Consider the following 21,721-nt stretch of genomic DNA (forward strand, 5'->3'; position numbering starts at 1 on the left):
CAAATATAATAAATGTCATCAGGGAGAAAATAGGGGACAGAATACTTCATGAACTTATCACATAACATCCACAAACAAAATCCTGTCCCCTCCTCCCTGACCTGTTCCGCACAAGTTTCTGGCTGCAGGGTCTTGGCACATGATAATGGATATGGGACTAGGCCTACATTACTCTGTTTCTGCAATACCTGTGAGCACACCCAACATTCAGTTTGGTTTAAGACCTTACCCACTTATGAGTGGAAATCACTCAAGGGATGTCGGCTTGTTTTGGTCTTACCTGTCGTTTGACATCTCTGGATGCATTCTTCCTCCATCTTTGGTTGACAATATCTACAGACACAGTGTTCACCAGATGATAACTCATCACATCGCCCTTGAACTACATATTTCTCATACCTCTTACCAACTCCGGTTATGGGTAACATGTCAGGCTTACTCAGGGATTCTATCTCAAGCTGACCTTGGTCAGTTAACCCAATTTCAGAGCCCCCCTCCGCTCTCTCCGTATCTTGGCAGCCACAAAATGTCCTTGAACAGAAAAAGAAAACCAAAAATTGAACCAAGAACCGGTTGCTTGTATTCCTTCCATCCTTTTACCAGGGGTCTTTGTTATACTGTCTCTTCTATAGATTGCACAGGTTGCTCGACCTCGGCTGTCTCTCAGTTCTCCTGGAAAAGTGCCTCTAGCGATATTTCTTCTCCTTTGCTCTCAACCCAAGGTACTACCGGATTACTGGCTTTCTTACAGTGGGGCGAATGTACCCAAGTCTCTCTCTCTGCGAATTTTATTGAAGTGGAGCTGGTCAACAAGACATGGTATGGTCCTTCCCAATGGTCTATCAAGCAGTTGAGCATAGAAAATTACAGATCATAACAAAAACTCCTGCTTCAAGATTATGACAGTTTTCAACAGGCATGTCAGGTTTTAACAAGTTATATTTCCATTGCTGCATTCTCAGCTGTCAGTTCATTTTCAATATATATTGCAGTTAATTATTAAATTTCAGATCATCCTGTGGAACTATCATGTGGCTCGAAGGAGGACAAGTTAAGTGGAGCTCTGGAAGGGGTGTTGTATAGGGTTCCGACAGTCAGGATCCTGACAGTCATTAGCCCGACGTCGAGATCTCGACTGGCCGGACTCAGACAGCATGGCGAGTGCAACAAAGCCCCTTGCGGGCTCGCTGCACTTGCCACGCTCACTACGCTCACCACCCCACAAGGGAGAATAGCCATTCCCCGTCGGGAACCCATCTGTCTGTGTTTTAACAGTCGGGATCCCGACATCGGGTAAATGACTGTCGGGATACCGACTGTCGAGACCCCGTCCAGCACCCCTTCGGGAGTGGTTCTTATACTATACAGCACAATAGGCAGTGCCTCTGGCCATAGTAACCCTGATTCAGTTATAACTTTACCCAGTTTGTTCTTAATAGTACCATTCAATCTCTCCACCTTTGCACTTGCTTGGGGTCGGTAGAGAGTATGAAGTTTACTATTAAGAAGATTGCACATGACTTGGAAGACTTCTCCAGTGAAATGAGTGCCTCTGTCACTCTCGATAACCTTTGGGCTACCATACCTACAAACAAATTCTAGACATATCTTTTTTGCTGTGAAGGTAGCAGTGTTGGAGGCAGCTGGGAATGCCTCCACCCAATTGGAAAACATGTTAACACAAATTAAAACATACTTTAAATTCCTACAGGATGGCAACTGTATGAAGTTGAATTGTGTTACCTGGAAAGGGCCTGCTATAGGATGCATGTGTGATGGCTCTGTTGGAATGGTTTTCCCAATGTTCTTCCTTTAATATTAATATTAATTTCCAGTCAATTTTGATAACCTAAAAGATCGGATTATTGTTAACGAACATAGCCCAAAGGATACCTGGCTAAACTATGCAACAGAGCAGCAGCAAAAAACACAGCAGCTATTTCTGTTTACAAATATTTTGCAATTTAGTAATGTACAAGTTACCAACCGGCCAAAATAATGGGACAACACTTGAGTTGCTTTGTTGGACATCATATAGTGCCCCCACCCCCCGCCAATTGAGGTGAAGAGCAGTGTTAGCCTTTTATCCCATGGGATTAGCAATAAACAATTGCAACAACGCAAAATAAATTTCAATATTAAAATATACAACACAAAAACTTACTAAAAATCATGTATAGAATAGCATTGCTCAAAACCAGTAGTAGTCAACAGCAAAAAAACAAACAAAAAAAAACGACACCATGCGGATAGAGTGCGGGTCGTATGCAGTGTAAGTTACAGTGCAGGTCAGATACACTGTGGGTTTGATACACCAATAGTGTACTTAGGCACCCAATGGTAAATGCCCCTGGTGGTGTCTGTGAGAAGGATGATGGTCCGAAGGCTGCAGTGTACACAGCGCTTTCTCAGTGCCTGCCATGCCTGCTTGTTTGTAGGCTGTGGATGCAGCAAGATGAGAATGCAAGGAACTATTGGCAAAAAGCCATGAAAATTACTTTTTCAATCAATCAGAGGTCAGCCTATTGTTTTTAATTTGGTATCTGCATCAAAAACCATAAAAAATATGATATATTTTGGGAAGTTGGTGAAAGCTCAGTTCTCAGAGAAGGGATGCGGTTGACTCACAATGTCTAGATGTACAGTCAAAAGGTCGACACCAGGGGCGTGGCTACGGCGGCAGGCGAGTAGGACGCGTTGAAGCGGAGCTCCCCGGCTAGAAATCCGTAACCCCATCCTGATCCTACTGCGGCACTCGTTTTCATCACCAGACGCTGCCCGGTGCTTCACCCGTGCCCCGCACCAGCCGCCCGCCCGATTGATCCTGATCCGGCGTGGCAGCCAGCCCGCCGGACCGAGGTGAAGACTGCGGCCTACCTCTCCCGCCGCACAGAGAGCAGCCGCCCAGACGCCGGGAGCCGGACACTGCCACACACTGCTGAGGTCGCGCCGTGGAGGTGACCCCCACGAGCGAAACACCCGCTGCTACCATCCGCTGGCTAGCGGAGCCTGCTGAGAGGGGGACATCCGACTCTAATATCTGGACACTCTTCCCCTGGTGAGTCCTGCGCTGCGGGCGCCATCTTGGGCTCCACGCAGCACACATATTACATACAAGCCTGCAGCAGCCCATCAGAAGTGCTGCCACACACCCTGCCAGCTATACCTGCTCAGGGTATTTTATAAGAGGACTGCCAGTGCCTATAAATTACCTGTGGTAGGGGTGGCCCACAGCAACCCACACCCCCATAATCCCCACTAACAGATCCAGCACTATAATCCTCACCAGCGGCGTCTGTTAATACTGAGGAGGGGGCATACATCAGCCCATCACCATACAGCATGGTGAAGCAGAATCAAAGTGCCTCGGCAGCAAAGCTGGCCAAGTTCGCGAGGGGGCAGGAGGCACAGGGCCCGTCGGCACCTCCCGGAGACTCCAGGCAGGGCTCTGGGGACCCGGCTGGTCCTGAGGCCCCCCCTGATGACACCTCACCTACACCCCCGTCCCTCCAACAAATCCTAGAAGCCATTGCTGGTACTGAGAAACGTCTGTCTGACAAAATGGAGAAAGTGCAGTGTGACCTATCCCTTCTCAGACAAGATGTGCAGCGCATTAGGGAACGTGTGGGGGAAGTGGAGACCCGGGTTTCAACGGTTGAAGATGCAATAGATCCTATGAAAACCACTGTTTCTACCCTGACGCAGCAGGTCACAAGCATTCAAAATAAGCTAATGGACATGGAGGGCTGTTTAAGGAGAAACAATGTCCGCTTCGTCGGCCTGCCGGAAAGGGAGGAGGGCACGGCGCCAGAGGCTTTCTTGGAGGCCTGGCTGATAGAGACATTTGGCAGAGAATCCTTCACCCCTCAATTCGCTGTTGAGAGAGCCCACAGAATCCCTACCCGTCCACTTCCTCCGGGGGCCCCACCCAGAACTTTTATAGCCAAACTCTTACATTATAAAGACCGTGACACGATCCTGCGACTGAACCGCACCAAAGGCCCTATGATTAGAAATGGTGTCACCATCTCCACGTTTCCCGATTTTGCCATCGAGGTGCAGAAGGAGAGGGCCTCTTTCTTCCCTGTTAAACGTAGGCTGCGAGACCTGGGCCTTCCCTATTCCATGCTCTTTCCGGCCCGGTTGCGGGTGGTGGCGGAGGGAGAGACTAAATTCTTCAGCAGCCCTCGTGAGGTGGCGGCCTGGCTAGATAGATTTGCGCCTGGTGCTCGCCAGCTGGCTCAGGCCTGACTCCTTACAAACAGCCAGGAAAAGGACTAAACCTACACCCAAAATGGACATATTATTCCACTCATCCATACGAACTTCAGGAATGCCTGGGACGCCAGAGTGGTTTCGATGATGTCCGGTCAACGTGAATATTATTAGTACATACTGCAATTGATCTGTTTTACTATGTCTTGGCGGGAGGGGGGGGGGGGGGGGCGGCGGGGGGGGAATGTTACTAATCGCTGTGTATTTTACTCTGTTTTGATTAGCATAGGTGTCGCTCTAGAAGTAAAGGTTAATAGATAGCCGGGGGGCCCCGATGCTTGCATTGGTAGCTATTAACTGATTGTCTCCCATAGTTCGTAGATATTGCTGACCTTTCTTGGTCTACATAGTTATTAGGTTAGGGATACAAGTATGCCTAGGTTGGGGGAGGTATACAGGGAGGGGGTGTATTTTGTTGGGATTGTTCTTTCTATGTCTTCTAGTTTTTTTTCTTTCTCTTCTTCTTTTAGTCATGCAAGGTATACTGATTTGATATGCATACAATTGGAGAGTAAATTGTGTTTTGTAGCAATGGTTGCGGCTTACTCAGGCTCACAAGGTGGCAGCACTGACATGACAGCCCTTTACGACCATGACGGATCTTAACATCTTAACCTGGAATGTCCGGGGGATAAACGACAGAGTTAAACGTTCCCTAGTCCTAAAAATGGTTAAGCAGTACGGCTCGGACATCACCTGTCTTGTTGAGACCCACCTGGAGGGAAATAGACTATTGTCCCTTCGCAGGCCCTGGGTGGGTTGGGCATACCACAGTTCCCATACCACCCACTCCAGAGGGGTTTCAATACTGATCAATAAATCAGTACAATTTGTGCTGCTAGATGTTAAAACAGACCCAATGGGTAGATACGTTTTTCTCCAGTGCAAACTATACTCCCAGCCCTTCTTTGTCCTGGCGGTCTATGTCCCCCCTCCTTTCAATTATGATGTATTAAAACAAGCAGCTGCTTACGTGGCCCAATCCCCTGACACACCGGTGGTGTGCCTCGGGGATTTTAATAAGTTAATGAACCAACAGCTAGACAGGTGGTTTCCCCCTGGCTCCGTCCCTGCTGTCGATCGCCCCACGGGCTTTGCAAGGTATGTGGAGTCAATCGGTTTGCGGGATGCCTGGCGGCTAAAACACCCCGTGGTCACCCAATACTCCTGCTTCTCTAAAACCCACAATTCCTTCTCGCGCATTGATCTGGCCCTAGTCACCCCCTCAGTATTGCCCAGACTAAAAAATATCTGCTACAAGGCGAGGGGTGTCTCGGACCACTCGCCTCTGATGCTGGCGATAGGGATGGATTGCCAGAGGGGACAGACCTTCTGGAAACTGCATCCCTCCTGGTTACTACAAATTGGAGAATCCGCAGACCTCCAGAATATGTGGGACGGGTACTTTGATATTAATACGGGTACAGCCCCTGCCCCGGTAGTGTGGGAAGCATTCAAGGCTTATATGAGGGGCACCCTCATATCTAAAATTGCTTCTATCAAACGAACACACAAAGCTAAAGGTATTGAATTGGAAGATGAATGTAGACACACCGAGATCACACACTTAGAGGAGGGCTCGGAGGAGTCCAGGGCAAGGTGGGAGTTGGCACAAAATACCTGGGTCTCCCATCTAGAGGAACGTAACGCACGCAGCCTGTTATTCAAATCCCATAAACTTTACATGAATGCGGACAAGACAGGCAGCCTTCTGGCTCACCTGGTACACTTGGATCGCCCTGCCAATACTGTGGCCCAAATCTTTGGCACCGACGGTATACTGAGGACATCCCCCCGGGAAATAGCTGACGTGTTTCTCACTTTTTATCAGGAGCTATATAGCTCACGCCTAAGATGTTCGCAGGGGGAACTTACCGACTATATAGATAGTATAGACCTGCCCACGCTGTCTGAGGAGGCGAAGTCCTCCCTTGAGGCTCCGCTTACAACTGTTGAAATAGAGGCTGCGATCCGATCCTTTCCTGGTGGGAAGGCTCCGGGCGTAGACGGGGTTCCAGTGGAATTATACAGGACACACTTGGACTTATTCGCCCCTAGGCTGTTGAAGCTATTTAACGATCTCCTTGAACTAAATGCCATACCGGACTCTATGTCTGAGGCTGTTATAGTCGTCATACCCAAGCCCGGGAAGGACCCTGAATATCCCGACTCATACAGACCAATCTCCCTGATTACTACTGACATCAAGGTGTTGGCAAAGGTCCTGGCCATTCGACTAAATAGTGTGATACTAACCATTATTCATCCGGACCAAACCGGCTTTATGCCGGGTATGTCCACCAGTATAAATTTGAGACGGCTGTATACACATATCCAGGCCACTCATGAGGAGGAAATGTACTCAGCTATTATCTCGTTCGATGCCAATAAGGCCTTCGACTCAGTCGAGTGGCCTTATCTATGGCAGGTAATGAGACGCATGGGCTTTGGCCCACAATACTTAAAATGGGTCCAGTTATTGTATCTTCACCCGATGGCCAGGATCTCTGTTAATAGTTATGTTTCGCCCCCCTTTGCGCTGGGAAGGGGTACTAGACAGGGGTGCCCCCTTTCTCCTGGTCTTTTTGCTTTAGCTATCGAACCACTCGCCTGCATCCTTAGGACGCACCAAGACATAATCGGGCTACAGCTGGGTCAGAGGACGGACACGGTGGCACTTTATGCCGATGACCTACTTCTTTTTTTAAAAGACTATAGACTTTCAGTACCAATTGCCCTGCAGCTGATGGAGGAGTTTGGCGGTTTCTCAGGCCTCACAGTGAATTGGTCTAAATCCTCCATGATGCCTCTAAGAGGCCCTCCACCGCTGGCACAGGGCACCCCTCTTCCACTCAGCTGGGTCCCCCAATTTAAATATTTGGGGATCAATATCACCAACAACAGCAATGATTTTATTCCTAGGAACCTACACCCACTGTTGTCCGTTGTTAAGGACAAACTGTCGGTGTGGACCAAGTTGCCCCTAAATGTCATTGGCAGGGTCAACTTGGTTAAAATGATATTGCAACCTAAGATAACATATGTCTTGAACCAATCCCCGGTTTACATACCTGCCTCCTTTTTCAGACACCTAAATAGCCTACTATCCTCATTGATATGGGCCAATAAGCGCCCCAGAATCAGCATCGGCACTCTCACTAGACCACGGACTGATGGAGGTTTGGCTCTACCACAATTCAGATTGTATTATTATGCTGGCCAGTTCTCGCATCTCAGGCACTGGACACAGGACACTGATCAGAGTTCACTCCCTACCACTTTTCTGCACCAAATTTGTCCCGACATCACACCTACGCAGCTATTGTTGGGTGGGATGATACCTAGGGGGGCCCCTCCATTAGTGGTCCAGGCCATCAAGGTGTGGCAGGAGGCCCAATCCTTGATGGGATACACGGCTATAGATCCGGGAGCTCCCCTCTGGCATTCCACCGGGTTGTCTGAACTCGCCTGCTTGTCAGGCAGGAGTCTGTGGTCATCTGGGGGGGTAGTAACGATTGGACAACTATATGAAGCATCTCTGCTAAAAACCTTTCAACAGCTAAGGGAGGAGTATGGGTTATCTCAGATATACTTCTTTAGATACTTGCAGTTGCGCCACGCCCTCAACACCCAGTTTAATAGCTGCCCTCCTGTGCTATTATCCTCCCCGGCAAAAATATTCCTGGCCAATCTCGGACAGGTTAAAACCATCTCTCTGACCTATTCATTCCTGCTATCCTTTTTACATAAAGATTCGCTGCCCTCCCTGAGGGCCAAGTGGGAGGTTGATGTGGGTGCCTTTGAAGAGGAGGAATGGGAGGAGGCTTTGGCATCACCTCGGTATGCCACGGTCTCAGCAAGATTCCAACAAGTCCAACTATTTATCATACACAGAACATACCTAACACCGTGCACTATGGCTAAATTTGGTGGACGGGCCTCACCGGCCTGCCCGAAGTGTGGTTTCACACAGGGGAACCTGTGGCATCTCCTCTGGGAGTGTCCCCTGGTTAGCTCTTTCTGGGGGATGGTTAAATCAGCTATTATATCAACTGGTATACCTGAGCAGGCTCTGACGCCCAAAATGTGCATCTTGGGAAGCAAAGAAAGTACGCCACTGAATAATGCAGAGGGACAGTACGTGACCAACCTGTGCTCTTTAGCTAAAGTTGTCATAGCCAGACATTGGATGGCTACTCTGGGACCTACGATGGCGGAGTGGAAGGCCCTGGTTAACACCACGGCACAACACGAAAAATATGTATATATGTCCCGGGGTACTCTGCCCAAATTCGACAAGATATGGGGTAGGTGGCTGGAGTCTCCATATTCAGCACACTCCTGATGATACATTGCTGGGCTGTGGTGGTTGACAGTGGGGGGGGTGAACTATATCGCTCATATACCTGGGTGAGCCGATCAACCCAAAACCATGCATAGTTATACTACTCTAATCGGGAATGAATCTCATAGTATGCGCATTAATTAATGACTACTAATCTCTCTCTCTCTTTCATCTCTTTTTACTCTTTACTGTTTCTATTAAATTCAAATAAATAAATAAAATATATGCTTAGATACTCAGTCAGAATAAGATGGCAATACCAATTCTCATCATAAACTGAAATCTTTTTATTATAATTTTTAACACATTGTAATAAGATGATAGTGTATGTGAAATGTCTGTACATTCTTTATATCTAATGCCGAATCTTGATTGACTGTTCCACATGCACAGTATCTGATTGCTGTTCTGTTCTGTAATATCGACCTGTGAAATAAAAAAACTCTATTTAAAAAAAAAAGGTCGACACCAAAAGGTTGATAGTCAAAACGGTTCAACATCGGCAAAAAGTCTACATTCAAAGGGTTGACTTTGATAAAAGGTGGACAGTGACAAAAGTTGAAACAAGCAAAAGGTTATTCAAGGGTATGTGCTACACTAGTTAGGGGACCACCTGCTGAGGTGAAAACATGAACACCAAAGAAAATATGAAAAACTCATGTTGACCTTTCCAAGTGTTGACCTTTTGTCACTGTCGATACTTTGGTGTCAAGCTAAACATTGTCTGTGAGTAATACCACATTTACCCAGCGAACCCAGCCCGCTCATCTCAAATTTTAAGTACACCTACTCTTTTTTTTAGAATGTTGATCTTTTTGGCTTATAGTATATTGTTATGGTAACATCCATTTAGAAATGGCATATTTGATTTTTCTGCTTTGATTTTTAGGTGTATCGGTATTTGTAATTGATCTAGAGGATGACAAACTGAAGAAAAAGAAACAAGCTCTAAGGCTACAGAAGCACCTCAAACTATGCAAGGGCATGAGCCTCAGTGTGTGCTATGCTGCCAGCATTGGGGGCATTGCGACATTGACTGGAACTGGACCCAACCTTGTCTTGAAAGGACAGATGGAGGAGTAGGTACTTTTATTTTTAATGACAGTAAATCAATATGCTCAGCAATATAATGCTAATCCAGAAATTCCTTTTTAGCTTCTCCCTTTGCATGAATATTTGATTCTATAGTTCTACAATAATGTAACAATGGAGCTTATTCAGATCTGATCGCTGCTCTGCAAAAATGCAGAGGCCTGCAATCAGATAGTCATTGCTTCCCAGAGTGAAATCCCACCATGTACAAGGCTACGAATGGCTTGCGAAAATCACGCAGATCGTCGGCTAGCTGCAAATCCATACACAATTCTCTCATCGTGTAACGATTTTCCTAGTCTGTGTAGTATGTGCGGAACCCAGAACTTACTCATATGGTACAATAGAAACAGGCTGATCAAGGGCCTTATTTTGGTTCATTCTTTCTGACAAAATCCTTCTTAGATGGACAAAACCATGTGCACTGCAGGGGGGGCAGATGTAACATGACTGGAGCTGATGTCACACAACCTCCCTAAAAAGGCCTGGACACACCTGCGTTTTCCCTGACACTCCCAGATAACGTGCGATTACCACACACAAATGCTGGCTTCCTGTCAGTCAAACAGCGGCTGGATTGTGATTCAAACAATTGCTGAATTTTGACGCTATTTGGTGTCACGCATGCATACTTTGATTCATGCGCATATGCAGTCATTTGATAATCACCGGTCCGTGCAAATTCACACAGCAGCGATCAGGACTGAATTACTCCAATGTTCTGATATAGAAATTATTATTTTACAGATGCGTTCTCTTAGTTTGAGAATCAGTGTGTGCTGGCGTTGCCTCCTGCTGCATGGTGCAGCTGCCGATGCCTCATTAAATAGTATATTGTACCCGTGAGCATGCATACGTTCCCGGCAAAATACTCTATTTATCCACATGCAGCAATGATCTAAGAGGACACATCTGTAGTTCCATTGCTTCTTTTACCTTGTGCCAATATATATATATATATATATAATGCTTAACAGGATAACTTCGTATTGGACTGGGTCATAAAAGGCCATTTTTATTTCTAGATAATATAATATGGCTGCAAAGGGGTGACTTGCTGGGGGCACAGAGAAAGGGAGCCATGCTCACCACTAGTGATAGTGTATCGTGCATCGCAGCGGGCGTATCGGCAATTGATCTTGCAGATCTGGCTGCAGAAATGCCCAGGTTGCTGACTGCGAGCTCCTTCATTGCTGTTGGGCTCCATATAGTGCAATGGCAGCACAGCCACTAATTCCAATAGCATGGTTGCATGCGGTAATTGCGGGTGGCGGGTGCTATACAGCAACAACTTCTTCATGAGAGCCACCAGAGCCGCCTGTATTACCAGCCTGCAGGTGCTGGCGGGGACTGAGAGAGTGGCTGCAAAGGGAGGTGCAGTAGTCAGAACATCAAGGGGAAACAGCAAGCAGCAGACCTCCGCTGATTGGTGCTGAACACCTAAACAGCTAGTTAACTGGTTGGAACAAATTTGTTCTAGTGTATGGTTAGCATAAGGACCACAAACAGCTCATGCTTTCTAGGTCACTTTAGTTAGCAGGAGCACAGGTGTATTCATTACTCACTGACACAGTTTCAAAGATCTAAAGGCGGAGCTAATTATTTCACTTGTGCTTACTGTATCACCCCTTTCATACCACCCACCCAGCAATTACCAGGCATTTTTAAATGCCGGGTCATTTTGCCGGTGCAGTCTGACCTGTACTCACATATTCACACCAGAAGCAAATTACCGGGTTAAAGCTTTTCAACCTGGGAATTTGCTGGTAACCTGGGGTTTTCTTTGGTATGAAAGGGTCAACTAGGGTCTTAAATCCTGGGTCGCTGACCCTGGTAAAAACCAGGGTCAGCGACCCGGATTTAAGACCCGGGTTGACCCTTTAACTCCAAATTCCCATGTTGAAAAGCTTTAACCAGGTAATTTGTGGTGTTAATATGTGTCCTGGAAAACATTACCTGTTTGAGGTCCCAAGGACAGAATTTGAGAATCACTGGACAAAATAATATACTGGTTGTCTATACTGTATGTCTTATAAATTAATGTCTGATTGTTTAATTTAAATGAATCCTGAAACCACTGAACCTATTGTAATGTATCAACATTGTATGGGTAACTTTCCCAGGCTGGTGCTAGGCTAGAGGAATATTGTGGGGTGCATACATTCAATTGGGAGGTTAGCAGTCAGGACTCAGCATCTCCTTCGATGTTGGGATTCTAGCACCGGTCTTCTGCCTGCAATTGGAAATCAGAGTAGCATCCTAATGGCCAGGATGTTAACCGCATCCCACTTATATACCCTTATGTCCACTTACTGTCCCGATTAATTTACTTATGTCAGTTTCAATTCCTGTATGTCCAATTGAAACATAAATTAGAATTGCTTATATTTTTGCTGAAATTTGGCCAACAACTACCTCAGCTTTTCACACAAGTCCTAAACGTAGATAACAAAAAAACAAATCAAACAAATTAGGTGTGATCCATGATACCACCCCACCCATCTTTCACAGATGGTATGCGGTTTTTTTATGCTGGAATGCAGTGTTCTCCTTTCTATAAACATAACACTTTCTTAACTCGGTACTTGTTTCCTAGCACGGCGCCACTAATTTTAATTGTATGCAATCGGGTTGCAAAAATCGGGCCAATCGCATCGCATGCAACCAAAACGCATGCGATGCGATCGACACAACCGACCCGATTTTTTACATTGGAACCAATGTTAAATGGTCCCTGAGACTCGATTTTACAATGGCCCCAATGTTAAATGCCCCCCAGACCCCATTTTTCATTGTATGCCCCCCCATTGTTAACGCCACGCCACGATCAACATGAACCCGAAGCGTGGCAAGCGGCGGCGGTACACGTTCTCCGACCTTTTCATACCCCCACTATCCACGTCAGCGGAGTTGATTTTATACAGTGTGGTGAGCGCAGCGAGCCACCGCGCCCGAAGCGTGGCGAGCGCAGCGTGCCCCGCGAGGGGACGCGCATTACTTCACAGGTATTACGCGTCCCGTCGTGGGGCTTTCTGCGCTCGCCACGCTTCGGGCTTGGTGGCTCGCTGCACTCGCCACACTATAAAAAATCAACTCCACGCCGACGTGGATAGTGTGGGTATGAAAAGGTCAGAGGACGCGTACCGCCGCCCCTTGCAGGTTCACTGGGCTCGCCACGCTTCGGGTTGGCGTTCATCGTGGGGTGGTGTTAACAATGGGGGGGGCATTTGACATAGAAATTACCCATCAGGGTGGGTATACAATCAAAAATTGGGTATGGGGGGCCATTTAACATTGGTTACTATGTAAAATCGGGTCCATCGCAATGGTCGCATTGCATGCCATTATAATGGCATACAATGGACCCGATTTTACATAGGAATTTAACATTACATACAATGCTTACAATGTAAAATCGGGTCGGTCGCGTCGGTCGCATCACATGCCATTATAATGGCATGCGATGGACCCGATTTTACATTTGTCGGGAAATCTCAAAAAAAGCCCGAAATCGGGTCGGTCGGGTCCCATCGCATACCTTAAGTTAAGGTATGCGATGGGACCCGATGGGCGCCGTGCTTGGAAACAAGTACCCTTAACTCTTTTTTGTTCTCATCTGTTCACAAAAGATTGTTCCAATATCCTTCTGGCTTGTCCAGGTGCAATGTTCTTTTTGGAGCAGCAGCTTTCTCCTTGCGATCCTGCCATGCAAACCATTGTTGGTTAGTGTCTTCCTGATGGTAGACTCATGAACATTAATATTAGGTGATGGGAGAAAGGCCTTCAGTTGCTTAGAGGTTACCTTGGGTTCTTGTATGACCTTGCAAACTATTAGATGTCTTGCTCTTGGCATGATCTTTGTTTGTTTGTTACAAACAAACGGGGTGATTCAAGTTTAATATTAAATGATCAATTAAATGTTCTTAACTAATGTTATGATGCTGAAAAAGCCTACACTACCATTAGTATTTTTTGCTCTCTTTGGTTGACTTCCTTTTTGACAATTTGACTCCCTTCTCACAGGCTGTTCCCTGGAAATAACAATGTCGTCAATTTTGTGTCATGGTTTGGTTTTGCCTTCCCCATTGTGATTCTGTTCCTTGCTCTTGCCTGGATTTGGCTGCAGATCATGTTCCTGGGAATTAAGTAAGTCTATAATGGAATTTTCTCAGGCAGCACAACATATAATGTGACACTGACATTATAGGAGTAAATATATTGGTCCTGATTCAGAATTGATCACAAAAGCAAAATCTTCCCCAAATGGACAAAACCATGTGCACTGCAGGTGGGGCAGATGTAACATGTGCAGAAAGTTAAATTTGGGAGGGGGGTGTTCAAACTGAAATCTAATGATGTATGAAGCTGCAAATAGTGATAAAATGGAAAGTGATAAGTAGCCATACAATCAGCTACCAACTGCCATGTTACAGGCTGCGTTTGAAAAATGACAAACAGGAGCTGATTAGCTGGATGTTTATCACTCTCCACTTTATCACATTTTTAAGCTTGATACATCTGGCCCTTTCTGATTATCACACCTGATTATATTTGGCCCATGGTTTGAATTAGGCCCATTGCCATTCTGCATATTATTTTAATCAGCAGAAGCTGTTTGTGCACTGTTCTGTGAATAAGACACATTATTATGGAAAAGGTATATGCACAAATTATTGGCACTGTCATGTCACATAGAGCTCATCTGTTATATATAATGCGACTTATAATACACAGAGGATAGATGTATCTGGACTCATCTGTAAATGTACTTGATCCACATCAATTTTATGAATGTCCTTGCAACGTACCTGGGGTCGATCCCAAAAGGTTGACATGCGCAAAATTGAGATGGAAAAAGACATTGACACGAGGAAAAAGTCAGCATGAAAATTTCTGGAAAATAAATGTGTAAAACACATGGCGACCATATGCTGTGATGGCCATTATAATGTCAATCTATTGACCATGTAAACCTAATGCATGTTGACCAATAGCAGTCAGCCTGTTGACTAACGACCTAATGACTGTTATAAACCTAAAGTCCAGGAACCCTTCACTGAGGCCTCTTCCTCTTTCCTTCTGTACTGAACGCTGAGCAGAAATAATGAATTACATTATCTGCTATTGTCATACTTACAGTGGCGTAACTACTGTAAGGCAGCCCCAGCTGTCGCTTGGGGGAGCAAGCGGCAGTGGGGTCTGTGTGGGCACCGGCACCTGCTTGATGCACTGACATGCTGCTGCCTGCCGCTGCCCACTGGTAGAGCACCAGAGGCGAGTCATGGCAGAGACGACAAATCCCCCCACTGATTCAATTGATTGTACAGAGAGCTGGCTATTGGCTACTGTGTACAGGGTGGGTGTCAAAAGGGCGTGCTAGGGCGGCCTGGGATGCGCCGTAGCCAAGGGAAGCAGCAATGTCCGCTGGTCTCTCTTCCTTTAGCCAGGGGGTGGCACCACAAACTTTTTGTCAGGGGGGAGCAAAATTTATAGTTACGCCACTGCATACTTATTATACCTTCTTTTAATTGTCCTCTCAGTTGGTCCAAACATTTTTTTTATCCTATCAAAGAACATCAAATGGACTTTGAAAGTGTGGGAAGGTCCGTGTGATGTATTTGAGGAAGATTTTGCATCTGTGATCAACAACAGATGTATAATATTTTTGCTGTAGAAAGCTCTTACTATGGAGGTTATTCTGGTTGGTGCGGAATTTTCCAAATTCTTTCTGAGCGGTCCGCACGCTACGCTGTGTGGACATGGTACGAAGAAACGCCCACCGGTCCTCCGCATTCGGACGGACTCACACTTTAAGAAGAGGGCGTGTTTACGGACGACATCCAAACCTTGCATGTGTGGTGGACACACACATATTCTGCACGGTCTTACAGCGTCTGCACGGTCTTACCGCGTCAGAACGGACGGGAACATGGCCGTACGCACCGATGCAGTGTATTTCCGCAAAACATACCACTATCTTTTGATCCCCAAATGTGTGCTGTTATTGGTAAATGTAAAAGTGACATGTATATGTATATTAGTGAAAACAAGTTCTGTCCATTGCTTGCAGTGTAAATGTGTGTAACAAATGCAGCCGTGCTTTCAGCATAGATTTGTGTGTTTAGTAATGGTCCATTTAAGCTGCAAGGTTTCCAATTGAAGCAATGAAAAGAGTGTAATTAATGAGTAATGAGTAGAGGAGTGGATTGTATTGTGTTCAGGTGACATTGGTTCAGGTGCGGGAGTACTAATTGGGCGATCCGAATGGGTAGCGCATGACCGAGTGGTGTCCGCAAAGAAATACTTGCTTATGGACACCGCATATTTCTTGCCTTTTGGTTCGTTTGCAGTCAGTGTTCAGTCCGAATGCACGCCTACCAGAATTAGTGCACTCCCTCGTGTACGCCCATGTTTACGCCCAGTTTAGCCCACTTTGAAACTACGCCCCTGTGTACTTACGAATGACGCCCATAATACGCCCATATCTCCCGAGTGAATGCGGTGCACATTTCTGTACGGTATTAGTGAGAACAAGTACGGAGACCTTGCGTGGCACATGCGCATAGCGTTGCCTACGCATGCGCAGACGGCTAAAAACCGCCATCCGAAAGAATTCGGAAATTTACGCATCGACCAGAATAAGGCCCTATGTATCTGTGTCTGACTTCCATGTCTCCTTGTTAATCATAACAACCCAGGCTGCTCTGATTTTCTTCTAGCTTCAGAAAGAATTTTGGCTGCGGTGTTACCCCAGAACAGAAGGCTAAGGAGAAGCGTGCATACGAGGTCCTTTCTGCTGAGCACAAGAAGCTGGGTTCTATGAGCTTCGCAGAAGTCTGTGTTCTGGTTTTATTTGTCTTGTTAGTTCTCTTGTGGTTCTCAAGGGAACCAGGCTTCATGCCAGGCTGGGCAACTATCAGCTTTAACAAGCAAGGAAAAGAGTAAGTGTGTGGCAAACATTCTTATTAGGATAATGCAATAGACGGCTTAGTTAAAGATTTACTTTTAAAATGAATATACACGTAGCCACGATGGTTATGGCTGCAACTTACCGCATATGTGACTCATTTGGTGCAATGTGGGCACATGCTGGTCTACGCATGCGTATTTTCATACCCACGACCAAAGGCTTTCTATGGTGGTGATCATGGGTGTGACTAGTCACGGCCCGACATACTAATGGGTGATTCAGGTTGGTTTGCATAAGCAAACTCCTACTTTAATGGAAAAAAAACATGTGTACTGCAGGTGGGGCTGATGTAACATGTGCAGAGAGAGTTACATTTGGGTTAGTTACTTTGTTTCTGTAAATACAGGCTCCTTTTTTCTTCATACATGTTACATCTGCCCCACCTTCAGTGCACATGGTGTTGCCCATTAAACAGGAAGCTTGCTTTTGCAAACCAACCTGAATCACCCCCTAAGTTGGAACCGTGGCAAGGGTGCCCGAGCGGCTGTGCGGCAGTCTGAAATAACTTTGCTACATCTCTATCAATAGCTATTATAGTGTAAAAAGGTTACTAAGTGTTCATAACGCAATAAAAACTGACATATAATGATGTAAAATCTAAAAATGAGTGAGCACTCAGGGAATAACAGGACTGCTGACTAGTAACCAGGGCCGACACTAGAATTGTTGGGGCCCGGGACTGACCTACAGTCCGGGCCCCCAGCGGCACAGCGCCCTAAATTACCATCCGCACCCCCCCACGTGAGCCCACCTGCACATGCCTGCCAGCACCCCACCTCCCCCAATCCCATCACTTACCATCACGTGGCATCACTCCTTCAGCCTCCCTCCACCGTCGGTCAGGTCAGGTCCAGACTCCAGAACGTCAGTGCGCACACTGCACAGTGCTGTGCAGCCTGCAGAGCGCCAAGCCCCTCTGTGTCCTAGGCTCGGTGCTCTGCAGGCTGCACTGTGCGTGCCTGGCTGGGGTGGCCGGCACCGGGAGGGGGAGGCGGTGTGCGGGTGCCTGGGGGGGGGGGGTTTGGCACCGCTGTGGGCAGCTGCCTGGGCCCCTCCAGAGGCCGGGGTCCAGGACAGCTGTACCCAGGGCACCCCCCCTGTCGGCGGCCCTGTTGTCCTCTGAGCATGAACAAAGAGGGGTCTACAGGTCTATATTGCGATGTAAAAACTAGTTGTGAAGCTCAGAGGGAGACAATGCTAAAACATCCAGTCTGGAGTCAATTATTTCACCTCTGAAAAACTCCACAATTCCATCTACATCAACAACAACAAACATAACACTGTGGGTTGGGCTCATCCAGAGACTAACTGGGAGAAAGATAACAGGCAGACACTGCATCTCTCACCCGCAGTACTTGTTTCTCCATCTCCAGCTCGCAGTACAGACTCCCTCTGTTTAGCTTGCTGTAGTTTGCGTATGGGCAATAAGAATGGATGGCTGCACCTCCAGATTTCTATGGGGCAGCGTAGAAAGGTAGTTGGCAAGTGTCCTATGGTCTAGATCCACTAATGTGTTTCGCTCCAAAGAGCTTTTTCAATATAGATATATTTATATTTGGATAGATAGATAAATAGAGATAGATAGAACCATGCTAATCATGGCTTAGTTTTGCCAACATGCATGGTGTGATGAGCGTACTAGTTGGTGAGCACCTTTGAGCATGAATGGTCACCTGCGACTGCAATATAGCAAGTTCAGTACAGGGGATGGCATCTAGCTACACATCTGTATATAACTCCTTGCCAAAGAGCATGCAACTAGGGAGGCCAATCCCGGGATCGGCGGGATTTGGCCTAAAATCGTCAGGATTTGAATCCCGGGATTGAAGCTTCCAATCCCGGGATTCGGGGGTTAGTACCCCCATGCCTAGATTAACTTTCTGTTTAAAGCCAGGCAGCGCTGAGCACTTTAAAATATGGCTCAGAAGTTGCCGGCTGACTGCTACTTACCCCCGGTGCCTCTGTGTCAGAGTCGGGGGGCATAGCGGCGCCCAGTCAGGCTGCGCAGCGTGACCCCTGACATTACGTCACGCTGCACAGCCTGGCCGCCGCTATGCCTGTCAGCACAGCACGCTGTCACATAACGAGACAGCTGCCCGCTATCCTGCCCCCAGTCGCCCTACCTCCTACTGGAGATAGGCAGCAGCAGGACGTGAAAGGGCAGGTTACGTCAGGGGGGTTGGGGAGGATTGGCGGGGAGGTAGGTTTAGAAATCCTTTGGGGGAGGGGACGTTTTTTTTTTTTATTAGGGAGGTCAATCCCGGGATCCCGGGAATCCCGGGATTGAGCATTTTTCCATCCCGAATCCCGGGATTGAAAAAATGCCCCGGGATTGGCATCCCTACATGCAACCCACTGGTAAAAGGAAGAAAACGCCTAGCAATGAATATATAACTCATATCAATGAGTATAAAACCCCTGGCAATGAATATATAACTCATGTCAATGAACATAAAACCCCTGGCAATGAATATATAACTCATTTCAATGAGCAAAATACCCCTGGCAATGAATATATAACTCATGTCAACGAACATAAAACCCCTGGCAATGAATATATAACTCATGTCAATGAACATAAAACCCCTGGCAATGAATATATAACTCATGTCAATGAGCATAAAACTTCTATCAAGGAATATATAACTCATGTCAAGGAGCATAAAACTTCTGGCAAGGAATATATAACTCATGTCAATGAACATAAAACCCCTGGCAAAGAAAATATAACTCATGTCAATGAGCATAAAACCCCTGGCAATGAATATATAACTCATGTCAATGAACATAAAACCCCTGGCAAGGAATATATAACTCATGTCAATGAACATAAAACCCCTGGCAAGGAATATATAACTCATGTCAATGAGCATAAAACCCCTGGCAAGGAATATATAACTCATTTCAATGAGCATAAATCCCCTGGCAAGGAATATATAACTCATGTCAATGAGCATAAAACCCCTTGCAATGAATATATATCTCATGTCAATGAGCATAAAACCCCTGGCAATGAATATATATCTCAGGTCAATGAGCATAAAACCCCTGGCAAGGAGCGTTTAGGTAAAAAAAATCTAATAAATTAGGTCATGGGTTCAATTCCCACCATAATCCTAACTGTGCGGAGTTTGTATATTCTCCCCGTACTTGAGTGAGTTTCCTCCCACATTCCAAAAATATACTGGTAGGTTAATCAGCTTTCAACCAATTAACCTTAGAATGTGTGTGTGTATGTACATGAGGTAGGAAATAATGATTGTAAGCTCCACTTGGGCAGGAACTGGTGTTAATGTTCAAATATTCTCTGTAAAGCGCTATGTGTGTGCTATTTAAATAACTGATAATATATAATAAATGTATGTAGGTGGGGGGTGCCAGAATTTTTTTGGGCAGGGGGTGCAAAATTTCTAGTTACGCCACTGCTTTGAATTGCCCATGGTTGCTCAAAGTTGCGCAGGCAAGCTCCAATACAAATACAGTTGCTAAAACACACAGAATCTGTCCACACAGTAGACCTGTGCACAACTTTGTATTAGCCCAAGAGGTAGAGAAGTAGGAAATGGTCTATGGCTCTATGGACACAGCAGATAAAACATTAACTTATTTTTTTAATATATTTTCCAGGTATGTTACAGATGCCACAGTTGTTCTATTTATAGCCATCATGCTATTTCTACTCCCTTCTGAATTTCCATCTTGTAAGCCCAAGGACTGTGGGCAAACAGGTAAGATTCTCTTTTAGTATTAGTTGTGGTAATGTGCAAGGAGGGTGAAGCTATTTTTCTTTAGCAGCCTGAAGCTGTAGTCCCATTCAGCCATTGTTATTTAGGCCCTGTGGATGATAATAATAAAATACCATACAGTCAGGTCCATTAATATTGAGACATCGACACAATTCTCATATTTTTGGTTCCATACACCACCACAATGGATTTGAAATGAACCAAACAACATGTGCTTTAACTTCAGACCATCAGCTTTAATTTGAGGGTATTTACATCCAAATCAGGTGAACAGTGTAGGAATTACAACGGTTTCTATATGTGTATAGGAGTGACCATTGGGGAAGTGTGGTTAGCACAGGTCAGCCGGGGGTCAGTGCTAAACGTGCATGCACCAGCACCTGGCAAAGCAGGTAGCAGGGACAGGCTTCACTCCTTACAAAGATCGAGGGTGGTAGATCCCGCCCAAATCACATTGCATATGCGATTCTATAATAAATGGACCCCTATGGGAGACAGCCATTCCCAGCCAACCTGCAGCCTGTTACCGTGGTAGCACTGCTGTCGGATCCAATAGCAGCCAGCTATTGCCTCATTTTCGGAACTAAGCCCAGCAAGGAGACCCAAGCCGGGCAAAGAGGCCCTAAGTTTTGGTGGGTTCAGGTGGATCTCTATTGAAACGGAACCCCTCATCTCCATGGGTAAGAGTCCCAGCATGGCACCTTCTGAAGTTTTCAGCACCTGGAGCTCGCACTACTCCCCAGACGATCATGCACCTCCAATTACTCCCCCTGGCTACCCTTCGCTTAGGCTTAAAGAGCCTATGTGGATATGACTGTGGCTGAGGCATGCTACTAACCCGGCCTTAAGAAGACTATGCTCAGCCGGTTTGGAGTGATGGGACACAGCAAAGCCCATGAATTTTATGACTGACAGCTGGATGCCTCTGAGCCTCCAAAGATTCAGATGGTCAAACTAGTCTGGTGTGTTGAGGAGATGATACGACTAGGGGACATAGAGGAATCAATCAGTGAGTGGAATAACCCCATTGTCTTAGTCCCTAAGACTTCGGGTGCTTTAAGGTTTTGCAATGACTTTCATAAGGTAAATCAAGTTTCTCGCTTTGATTCTTACCCTATGCCCCGGTTTGATGAGTTAGTGGAAAATTTAGCAAAGAGCCAGTATCTTACCACTCTTGATTTAACAAAAGGGTATTGGCATATCTTTTGACTGAAACTGCTAAAGAAAAAACAGCTTTTTCTACCACAGAGGGCTTATTTCAGTATAGTGTTGTCATTTTGATTACATGATGCC

General features: G+C 46.1%; 1 protein-coding gene across 1 annotated transcript in view; it reads left to right on the top strand.

Annotated features, from left to right (window-relative positions):
• LOC146059773 (solute carrier family 13 member 2-like) overlaps positions 1–21,721 on the top strand; it is an 81,954-nt gene that overhangs the window by 39,287 nt on the left and 20,946 nt on the right. The window contains exons 5-9 of the mRNA XM_083172278.1: positions 9,510–9,699; positions 13,736–13,858; positions 16,432–16,653; positions 20,310–20,410; positions 20,769–20,783. Coding sequence (XP_083028404.1) covers positions 9,510–9,699; positions 13,736–13,858; positions 16,432–16,653; positions 20,310–20,410; positions 20,769–20,783 — 651 coding nt within the window. The remainder of the gene's footprint in view (positions 1–9,509; positions 9,700–13,735; positions 13,859–16,431; positions 16,654–20,309; positions 20,411–20,768; positions 20,784–21,721) is intronic.

Source organism: Crinia signifera, chromosome 2, assembly GCF_055691185.1.
Source record: "Crinia signifera chromosome 2, ASM5569118v1, whole genome shotgun sequence".
NCBI lineage: Eukaryota > Metazoa > Chordata > Amphibia > Anura > Myobatrachidae > Crinia > Crinia signifera.